General features: G+C 40.0%; 1 protein-coding gene across 7 annotated transcripts in view; it reads left to right on the forward strand.

Moving 5' to 3' along the window:
* CDIN1 (CDAN1 interacting nuclease 1) overlaps nucleotides 1–11,461 on the forward strand; it is a 207,642-nt gene extending 196,181 nt beyond the window's left edge. For all 7 annotated transcript variants that reach the window (XM_036887549.2, XM_057488657.1, XM_057488658.1 and 4 more), the window contains one exon: nucleotides 9,591–11,461. In XM_036887549.2, the coding sequence (XP_036743444.1) occupies nucleotides 9,591–9,720 (130 nt within the window). In that variant the 3' untranslated portion in view covers nucleotides 9,721–11,461. The remainder of the gene's footprint in view (nucleotides 1–9,590) is intronic.
* Nucleotides 11,462–11,864: the final 403 nt, after the last annotated feature.

Here is an 11,864-nt window from a genome sequence, read left to right on the forward strand (position 1 = left end):
AAGTGGAAATTAAGCACTTTTCCAGGCAATTTAATGTAGACATGAAAATGCCAAGTTATATAAACATCAAGGAGAATTTCAGGTGGTTGTGGTTGCATATTTATATACATTTTAAATTCTCTTCAAAATAATGTGTTTTCTGTTTATTTTTTATGTGGCACAAAGGCCTGAAGTGAATCAGCATTTATAATTTTTCCTTTTTTATTTTCAAAATTATAGTGAATTGATGTTACAAAGAGATAGGGTTGCATTTTTAATAACCAATATCCATAAATGAAGTGAGAATATGTGTCGCTAGGGTTCTTTTTTGTCATTGCACTTTGCAACCGTGGACCTGCCAAACAGATGAAACAACCAAGTTATATTTTTGCTTCATCTCCAGAAACTACAAAAATAAAAGAATATTTGCATTGTGTATTAAATTGACCATAGTACCAGAACCTAATGGTGTTATATTACAGGATCACTAATCTATTATTATTGTACACATATTTACACACAGGCATAAATACACACGTACTTTGCATATAAACATGTGCAAGCATATTTCACTTGGACTGAAAGTTATTTACAACTCTGTCTGGAGATACATACAACAGTGATTAACAAGTGCATAACCAATCTACAACATGCAGATTAAAACTAAATAAACAGTGTAAGGGTTTATTTTAAAACAATTACAAGATGTTTTATATTTCTCCTTCATCCTGAACTGTGTGTTTGAGAATGCATCCTTCATAAAAACCACATGCAAGTCTTTTTGATGGTGAAGCAACTGACTTCCTACAGCCACATGTCTGCACACATCCTCAGAAGATATCCCAGAGCCCACACAGCAACTCAAAAGGAGGAAGAAAGAGAAAAAAAAAAAAAGGATATGATTCTCTGCTCCTCCTCTTCTGAAGAAGGTTTTTTTAATTTTCCTATGAATTAAAAGATTTGGGTTGGAAAGAAAGATATTTGAATGAATACAATTATGTTTTTTTTTAATTGTTTGAACACCCTTGTGAACAAGATACTTGACTAAAATCATCAAATCACTCCACAGTCCTCCTGTTATCCTTCCATTGAAAATTATTGTTGATCCCAATTTGGGTTGAGAGCCATAGTGCACTGAGAGTCCCTTTTTCTATAATCATGTTGATTCAGCTCACAGAGAAGTTTTAGATCAATTTCATGAGTTTCCTTTGTTCTATGTAGAGAGGCAAATTCTTTAACAGTATATGAATCCCTTCAGGTATATTATTACCAAAAGATATAAAAGCATGCTGATTTTTTTTAATATGTACTGATTTTTCTCATAGAGCTGAAAACATAGATAATGCAAGTTAATGCCACAACCATAAGATACATCTCTGTACCAGAGATATTTTAGGAGCAAAAATGGGTCTTTGGGGTTCACAGTATCAACCCAGCTTAGCAAGTCTGAACTGTCTTTTCTGGCAAAAGAAATCTCCACCTGACATGCTCACTTAGATCCGTTGCTTCCCTTAGTTTTCCTCATAACTTATTCCAGCTGTTTATTTGCATTAGAGGAACAGGCTGTGGCAGTGTTCTGGATTTACTCCTCTTTCCTCATGTTTAGATTCTGCCCCATAACTTCTGAATCCCCTCACAATGGGAAACATTTCTCTCTGATTCTGTAATTCTTGTTCTCCAGCTTACTTCCACCTGATTGTCAGATGCTTTAAATATGTTCCCTCAAATGTAATAATTAATTTCTTTTACCTGCATTATAAGTTACTTTTCCTTATGCTTCCTAAACATGATAACACTTAAATTGAAATGAGTAGCTAGGTAAGGTTTTTACTGTGAAACAATAATGAGTTCATCCTTGAGATTCACCCATCTACAAGGAATAATTCTTCAGCTCATACACTGAGCTTTTGATTAGTCACCTGCCTTCCAGGCCCCTGCTTTTCTCCCTTCCAGGTATTGTAAATATTTTTCAAAGTTGAGTGACTGTTATAAATTGCTGTGTAAATACAAGACATAAATAGAGATAGCACAGTATGGTGGTTACAAGCACAAGCCTCAGAGCCAGACTGCTTGGGTTCAAAGCCCAGGGCCTGTTGTGCCTCCGTTTTTTTCTTCTGTAAAATGGGGGTAATCATCACACCCCTCCTCATAGGTTGCTTGTGAATATCAAATTAGTCTGTACATGTAAAAGTGCATGGCTCACTGCCTGTCAGGCAGGAAGTACGGTAAATGTTAGTCACCTCTCTGTTGGTTATTGGAGTCATATCATTTTATTTGTACATTTAGACAACATCTTTATAGATCTAATGCCTTGTCAGGCCGTCTGAAATCTGTGGAGCAATAGAAGCTGAAGAGGCTTCGGGAAACTAACCAGGGAACCCGTTATTGGGGGTATTTAGCAAAATGACATCTAACAGTATCACTGGAAATCTCTAAGTTCCTGCAGATTTCAGCACTCTCCGAAGAAGATGCCTCAAGGAAAATTCTAACAAAAGAAAGTTAATAGTCTTCTCTCTTTTCTCCTTAAATAAAAATACCATCCAAGAAATGCCTGCATTATAGAAAAGTATAGAGGTGTGGCAAGGAAGGGCAGAATATTTTTTTTATACTTAAAAGCGAGTAAGCAAGTCCTTTCCTGAGTTTGGGAACCCAAGTTTTCTGTCCATACCTCTGAGTTTCTCAGTTATAGAAAAACAAAGACATGATTTATAACTTATACCATATTCTGTCCAGCATTCATAAACTGACATCCATGAACTTAGTTTTCCAGAAAACATAAACATTTTTTCTGGAAAACTAAGAATTTTCTCACTAAATTACCATTTTTAAAACATTTTTGGTGACAGCCATTTAAAAATATATTAGAGGTTGCACTGCCTTTTTTAACTGAACAAAATGGACCAACATCTCTTTATCCTGGACTGTGCTTAGCCCCCTGTTGAGACTGACACCAACACCAACAGCCAAGCCTTGGATTGCCACAGTTAGCCTGTGTTGTTTTGTTTCGATGCTTCTTCCCTAGTTGTCAGCAGTCACCCACCTTGACTGGCAAAATGTTCTGCCTGTAACTAGCCTCCCCCATGCTTTCACCACCTCCTTTAAATTTGCAGCTTCAGAAGCCCAATAACCAAGTTTAACACCAAAACCCCAGCTCTGGAGAAAATATCCAGAATTCTTCATTTTATATATGATTTCTCTACCTGTGTGGGTAACCCCAGTATATGCAGCAGGGAGGGGTATTGGGTGTATAGTCTAAGGAGCCAAGAAACTGTTGCAGAGTTGCTTCATAACTAGTTTGCCCTGGTGAAGAGTTGCTATTATTGATAATCTCATTGAGTAACCCCTTCTGCTAGTAACTGAGGAAAAAAGCCATCTATACCAATATTTTTGGTATAGACCCTGGGTACTGCCTGTGTGAAGAATGGTACTGGATTGTTCAAGTCTGTAGTGTATGTGTGTGATCTATTACTATATAGCAGAGTACCCCAAAACTAAATGACTTAAAATAATATGCATTATCTATGTTGTTTTAGAGGAACATAGCTTAGCTGGGTTCTCATCACTGTTTCTCCCAGGCTGCACTCAAGATACTGGCGCAGGAAGTATGGTCTCATCTGAAGGTCTGACTGAGGAAAGATGCACTCCTAAAAGATGCACCGTGGTCATTGGCAGGATTCAGTTCCTCATGAGCTGGGGGCTGGGGGCCCCACTTCCTTGCTGGCTCTTGGCCACAGGTCACCCACAGTTCCTTGCCACATGGGCTGCTCCCAAATACTTTTGCTTCACCAAAGTGTATAAGCCAAGAAGGGAAGAGAGAGTCTGTGACAGTGGAATTTGGTCTTTTGTAACCTAATCATAGTGCTTTTGATGTATTCTTTTTGTTAGAAGCCAGTCACTAGATCAAGCGCACGTTACACAAGGGCAGGAATCCCAAAAGGCAGGGATTCCTAAGGCCACCTTAGGGTCAGCCCACCATGATATCTCTCTGCAACGCAGAGAACTGCAGTACCACCACTGCTGTGGGTATTCTCATTATTGGTGTTGTCCAGTTTAGTTGGATGCTTTTCTTCTGTCCCTGTCTTCCTATAGATAACAGTGGTGAGACTCCTTTCCATAGAGTGAGTTCTAAAATGGAACCTGTTGTAATACCTGAGGGTCTTTCCTTGTAGCCTGTTTTTTACTGTGAAGATGAACCTTATGTGTAGGAACAGATTAATTACAAATTTGCTAAGTATTGTCACACATCTTTAATATATCTTAGAGTTACCCATTTTATTGACTCTTTGTATACGCTTTTTGCTTGTGTGTAATACATTCACAAGGGCAGGAAATAGAAGAAGGTTGAACCAATGAGAACAATGTTCCTCAGTCTTGCCCAGTTTGAAGATCTTTAAGACAAAAACAATTTTGCTATCCCCCATGTGATTATAACTGTGCTTTTAGATTCCATCTACTTAAAAATGAATAATAACTAAAAACTAAATTCTGTCTATCTACGCTTTCAAAATAAGACATGCACCGTTTATGTTTTTCTGTGTGAGGATAGTGCTTGGTGTGCATAAAGATCTCTTGCTGTCTCTTCACAACCCCTCAGGGATCTCTGGTCCAAGTTTGGGAACTTCTGAGTTAGATCTCAGGGCAGGGGTCAAGAACCCAAATGCCCACTGGACCACGTAAATAAAATAAATGAGCAAAGTAGGCAGGACTTAAAAAAATGTGTCTTCCATTTCTTTCTTGAAACATGAAACTCTTTGAAGTTATTTTTATTTTCCCACATTTTATAGAGATGTGAGTGTGGAGAAATGGGTCTCCACAATTAAAGAAAACTTACAGTACAAGCATGATGACAAATGGCCTCTGCTGCTGCGCCTCAGCACTGGGGAGTAACAGAGAATGGTAGAGACTGCGGCAGACCTGAAAATGTCTGTCATGTCTAAAGGGAACAGCTGTTACTGAGCTGCAGCTGACTGTTGCCAGACTGATTAATTTCTCAAAAGATGCTGAATATGCAAGACTGGGTAAAAACTCCCAATTTTTATGTGTTGGCTCAATTTTTATTAATTAATGAAAGCCCAGCTTTGATTTAATAGGTCCAGTCACTGAAATGTCCCTAGTTTGCAGGGTAGCTTATTCCATCTTTTCAAAAGCTACAATTGTAGAAAAATTATTACTCATGTTGATCAAAATCTGATTCTTAGTTACTTTCAGGCAGTGAGCTAAGTCTATACTCAGGAACTAAAGCCTGAATCCAATCCCTTCCCCCTAAGAGCGCCCTAAAACCCACAGGATGGTGAACCAGTGTGTTACCACCCGAAGTGCTCGTTTCCAGGTCACACATACTGTTACTCAAAAATATCCCAGAGTTCTCCTCTGGATCATTTCCAGACTAGAGATATTCCCTTAAAAATATAATACCAGAACCCCCCTAAACACCCTGGGGTGGTTTAACCAGTACAGGGGGCATTTCCCCTCTCTTTTCAGGTTAAAGTCTAGTACTGTGACACGCCATTAGACTGATCAGTGCATCATCATGGGTCAGTCACAGACCCTACAACCAGGCTGCCTGGCTTCCAAAACAGCCCTCCATTTTTTGGCTAGGACATCTGTGGCAAACGACTAAATTGCTCTGTGCCTCCATGCCTCGGTCTCTTACTTGCAGAGTGGAGATAATAATTGTACCCACCTGTGGAGTTGACCTGAGAATTAATGAGTCAGTATGTGTAAAACACTTAGAACAGTGTCTGGCACATAGTAAGTGCTGTGAAAGAGTTAATTAATTTGACATTGTTAATAAACAATGTTGTAACTGTTATTATTACTCTCCCCATAATTGCTACATATGCCATTAGTGCGCTCATCTTGGTCACTAATAAAAATTACATGGCATCGGCTGTGTCCTGCCAGCATGCCCATCTCCAGACCGTCCTGTATTCAGTATCCAAGAATAAGCTGTCTAACCCCATTATCACTCACTCCGTGTTCTCCGTCTTGTCCTCAAGGGTATCTGTTGTGTCCCAGGCCTGGAGAACATGAGTACAAATAAGACATGGTCCTTGCCCTCAACAAGGTCACAATATAGTGAAGACACATGATGGAACACATCATCCCTGGCAGACAGATTTGCACAAAAACCACAAAGGGGTACCCAGCTTTCACTCCACAGTCTCCTCTTTAATTTGTCTGAAGACTTTAAAATGGAAGGAAACCAGAGAAACCCATCTCAAACACATTCATAAGGTTGCCAGGATTTATGAGATACTTTGCCTTTCATACATACCCTCAAGGTCTGTCATGACTCTTGACTCTCACCTCCCATTTTTTCCAGAGGTGTTTGGTGTTGCTAATTTGGTGGTATTTTATTTGCAAGCAAAATCTCTTGTTTAAAAGTCACTCATATTCCAGTCTGTGTTCCACAGGAGTTTTTTTAATCCATTTGGATGGAGTCTTTGATCTTCTTACTTGACCATGAGTATAGTAACCTTAAAATTACAGTCAACCTTGAAATGTGTTTACAGAATCAATGCAGATGTCCGTTTCCATCCCATTACTGCACGTCTGTGGACTGGTAGGGAGGGCTGCAATCCCAGGAGCAGACCAACCCTCTGCTCTGCACATTCCCTCAGACCCAGGGACTCTGTTTACTTCCAAATGCAGTTCACAGTCTCTCTGATTTTTATTGGCCACAGAGGTTATGTTTGCCTTCCCAGCAATCTCATTCTTGTCTAGTAGGGCCACAATAAATGGGAATTGGCATCAAAAAGGTGAATTCGCTCAACCTGCCAGCGTGTACTTGACCTACATACAACTTTTCTACATCCTGTTTTCTCCCTAGTTTACACCTTTTCAGAAGGAAATGCTAGGGTTGGATTGCTTGGTTTTTCAAATTATCAACCAAAATGTTCCCTTCCGTCAGTTCAGATAACCAAGGAATTGATTATATAAAGTTGCTTAATGTGGTCAGCTTCTTCATAAACAGTTAAGTCGCTGAAAGGTTATCTCACCACTATCTGATAATCTTGGGATCCTGAGTTGGAGAAAGCTCAGAAATATGCTAAAGTAGGTATTGGGAACAAGGCCAGTTCTTGTTCTGTCATTAAAGTTTCAAACTTGTCACCTCTGAAGTCCCTGTTATTTTGTTATTCAAAGAACACATAATTTGAAAGCCTCTGTCTACCATCACCATTTACAAAGGGAAGTCGTGTTTCCTCATTGTTAATTAAACACATGCTGTCAATCAGAGCTTTCAAGCCACAGAGAGAGCTAGTAGTACGTAAGTTAATATAATCCTATCCAAAAGCTAAGAAACAGACTTAGATGGTGAGCCTTCCCATGAGACCCTGTTCAGAGGGACCGAGAAGAGCCCATCATCTGTGACGCCGCCCTCAGGGAGTCCTGGGAGTGAGCCGCCCCACAGGTGTTCAGGTTCACAGTCTTGCAAAACCCCTTTCAAGTTGCATATTTCATCTGTTGCCTCACAAGTGAAGCCAGTCCATTTTCTTGGGCACTGAGGTGTTCCCCAGCCTGGCTTTTCTGTCTAGAAAATGCCATTTTTGTAAAGAGCTGTCATGCTTCCTGTCCTTTGGCTTTTGATTTAGCTGTTCAGGAAAGGTGCAGGCTGCTCTTGCTTTCTCAGTGCTGGTGATACATTTTTGTTTTATTAGATCTTTAAAATATCGGGCTCGTTGTTTATGACCCCTGTATATCCTTTTGCTCTTTTTCTGTGACTGGTCAGACCACATTTTTTTTTCTCCCTTTGTAACAGTAATAGTGCCTTTCTAAAGAATATCATGGTCTCCCAATTGCTGCATAATGCAACGGAGGGATGTGTTGGACTTAATGTCAAGTCGGTCGAGGTGTCACCCAGGGTCTTTGCTGATGGGAAGGTTTGAAGCTTCTCAGACATGGCCCTCGGATTCAGAGATCATCCTGCTCTTGCCAGACTTGTTTCGACAAATCTGAGATCATTTGATACTAATCACAAACTTTTCTATAAAATAAAGATACTAAGCAGCCTATGTCCCAATTGTAGGCAATTGATGACTGAAAGTTACTAAAAACCCTCAGTTACAGGGAAGCAATGTCTCTTCACCTTGTGTGCATTGAAGTACTGGGGCCGGTAGACCCTGTGCCCTAGGGAGCCTGATTCTTCCTACGTCAGAGGAAACTCTTCCTTGGAGAGATGGAGGGAGAAGAGGGTGCCTGCAGCCAGCCCTGAATTCAGGTAGACGTCACAGGGCCTGATGCTCTGAGGCATCTGTCTCATTGTATGTGGCTCCTGCAGCCCCTGGAACAGCTCATCTGCTGACAAGTTGCCATTTCATGGTTCTGTCCCCACTTGGAAGGAATGCAAAACATTTTCATCAGTCTTGCATACCACTTGGCTACCCTACTGATGTGAATCCCCGAGTAACCCACTCCATGACATCCAGTTACTGGTTCCTGTGCCTAGCATATCTCACAGCCCATCCTGTACTATTAGTTCTGGCAAGTCCACCCCAGCATATAATAAATCATGGGAGGAAAGAGCTTTTTGGCCTAGCATGGTTCAGCCTGCTGTAATGTCAGAATCCAGAAAGCAGTTCTGTTTTTAGACATCCTCTTACTAACCCAACATTCATAATTTATGATTTCACTGTAAAATTCCTGCAACATGACACCAAAAGTAGTGCTGCCCTTTAATTAAGTACTCTCAGTAGGAAAAACGTAGAACTGATGCACAAAACATCTCTGTGTGCGTGATGATTGATAGTGATTACATCTTTATGAACCCAGCCTAGAGGTCTCAGCTTCCTGATGGGTGAAGTTGTCTGTAGGGCTACTTCCTGAGTCTGCTGCAAACCAAATCGGAGCTCATTCACAGACACAATTTAGAAACAGGGAGGTTTGAAGCCAGCATCTGTCTATACCTTTTCACAAGTCTATGTGGCATTGCTCCTCGCTTTCATGGTAAGAACCTACAACCAAAGTTCATACCGTGTTCACACTGTAGAAAGGTGGTAATGCAGAAAATGAAAGCTCAGGGGACGGTTTCTTTGAGGGACCCCAGTTGTCATGAAGATTTTTTTTAAAGAACAAAAGAATGGATGACAGAAGGGATGTCTGGCCCTGTTGGCATGAGACTAGACATTATAGCCAGAAGAGGACCTTGGGCTTTTCCATTTTCAAAATTATTCTTCCAACATTTTTTTTTCCTTAGCTGAAAAGAGATCCATTTTATTTTTAAAAGAGTGCCTCTAAATGTTAGGAGATAAAATCCCAAGTCTGGGGCTACCTCACTTATCACTGTTTCGACTCTGGTCTTACCCTTCACCAGTCAAATGGTCACATCAGTCCGAGCACATAACACCTGCTGGAAGGTAATTAGGGTAGTGCGTGTGTCCGAAATACTTCTGGTTCCTGGGATGGAAGGCAGCAGATCCATCCAAGGTGCTAATACGTGTATTAAGTAAGCTTTTTGCTGTATGTTCAGCTACTTTCAGTCATAGTCATAGCAATGAAAACTAAAACTTTGTGCAACACTGTCATTTATCACCTCATTAATGCAACAGATAACCTTTCTCTGGAACTAGATTGATGCTATACATGCGTGTTGTTTTCTCGTGTTTTTGCAGATTTGGGCCAGGCTTAGTCATCTACTGGTATGGATTTATCCAGGAGCTGGACTGTAACCGGGAGCGGGGCATCCTGCTCAAAGCCTGTTTCCCCACGGACATTGTAACCTTGTGCCATAGCATAGCTTGACCCTGATGATCCTGGAAGAAAAGCTGGGAGGAAAAGGTGAATGCGGAAGCAATTTTACTTTCCTGCAGTGTAAACTCCTGGCAACATCTGCCCTGAACTTCAGCTGAACCCTTCCTGCCCATGGTCACACCACTGCCTCTTTAGACAAACATATCAAGAGTTTCTGTTTTCCTTCATCCCTTGCCGATGTGAACAGCCAAGAACTACAGACACAACCCACTTATTATCAGCATTTCTGTCTCTGTCAAACAGTTAGTTTATAGATAGTCATAATCTTCCTTCCTTCCGGATGGCTTCTCCTTGTATACTGAACAAAAGAAGAAATGTGGAGACTGAAAGGTGTGGTTTTGCAATTCTCCTCCCAGTTACCGAATCACCCTGGTATTTGTTTCTAAGCCTCCATTCATTCTGTCCCCCCAGCCCTCTCTTCATGCACTCACAGCTACTGTGCTTTGCATCGCCACCGTGGCCTCCTCTACCACGGGCCTAGCAGAACTGAAGCCGTGAAACTGTAGCCGGGTCCTCACTGTCCCCTGCAAGGCCCCAGGAGCCCTCCAGGGCAGCCTGTGCTTGTTTTGTCCAGTCTTTATGGTTTCCTGCCTTCTGTGGCTTCAGTCCAAGCTGAAAAAATACACTTGATGAGAATTTCCTCTTTTTATAATACTTATTTGAACACCCAACATTTTCCATTTATCTCATTTAAAAGTATTAGTTACATTTTGTCTGGAAACTACACTCCTTCTTTGTATTGGGGGCTGGGGGGAGAGAGCTGAAGCTCAGTGCCAGCACTGACAGTTTATTTTTAAACACAGCCAGTTGTCAGTATGTTTCGTAATCAGTATTTTTATGAGTAAAATGTTTTTAAAAGCACATTCTGTACACTACTTTGTGTCCGTGTTTCATACTACATAATTATGTAATGCTCAAATAGTTTTGGTATTAGAAATGTCCAGCTTTGAATGAATTAAGTGTCCTGGCAATAAACCTAGAGCAATTTTCAAATAAAATAGGAATTTTTTTCATTTTAATTTATTGTAAACTTTTTATACTGCAAACCAAATTTCAATCTGGAGCAAAACAACATTAAATTCACGATAAACCTATATTTTGCATAGTTAAGAATTAATCTATGCCCAAAAATATAGTTAGTGAACTATTTGCCCCCACATTGACAGAACATAGTATCTTTTATAATGTTGCATAGATGAGTTTGGGTGTATTCATAATGTAACTTCTACAAACACCTTCAAGTTATTTATGTTGCTTGGTTCTTTCAAGACTAAATATGTCACTCGTACTTCATTCATTTGGTACCTAAGAAGGTTTTTATACCCAAAGTTTGCTACCTTTCTTTTTGAAAGGCACAAATATGGTCAGGTCCGAATGTGTAGATTTTAACCCTGTTGTGAGTTGCCTTAAACAAAAGAGGAAAAGAATGAAATGGTAAGGAGGTATCAGCAAACTTCTGTTTCTGAGCAAGTTATCATGCAGGTGTTGTGAGTGAAATAGAATTATGTGAAACCCCTGATAGTCTTGATATACACATGTACACATACATTTTAAACAAAACTGTTAAAAGCAGTTTTCATGACATACCCTAAATTGCTCTTTCTTCTTCTAGGAATAAATTACATTTATCTACACAAATGTTGAAAACCCTGTTAAACCCTTGTCAAGGATTTGTTTGTTTTACATTAAACAAATTATGATGAGGATGCACAAATAAAGTAAAAAATAAGGAGGAGCTTGCATTTCACATTCATTCTACCTGGTGCCTTGACATGATGTGTTCTGAGAAGGTATTGGTGTTCTCCAGCAAAGGCACCACCTCCTCTTTATGATGAGGTTCTGGTATTTGGCCCTGAAGAGTGGGAAAGAAGCCAGTTGTAAACTGTACATACTATCATAAAGTTACAAGTTACTCAAAACTAAGCTTTTTCCCATGTAAAAACTAACATAATTATTATATCTACTTTTCCATTGGAAGGGTGTGGAGGAAAGGGAGTAATAGTCCCACATTGGAAGCTTGAAGCCTTCTTGTCCTTTCTTATGTTAGAAATACTTACCTGTATTATATGTGGTGCTTGTTTAATTGCTTGCTTTTTTGCTTTAGACAAAATAAACATCAGCCCTGGAAAGTAGAC

Source organism: Manis pentadactyla, chromosome 11 (assembly GCF_030020395.1).
Source record: "Manis pentadactyla isolate mManPen7 chromosome 11, mManPen7.hap1, whole genome shotgun sequence".
Taxonomy (NCBI): domain Eukaryota; kingdom Metazoa; phylum Chordata; class Mammalia; order Pholidota; family Manidae; genus Manis; species Manis pentadactyla.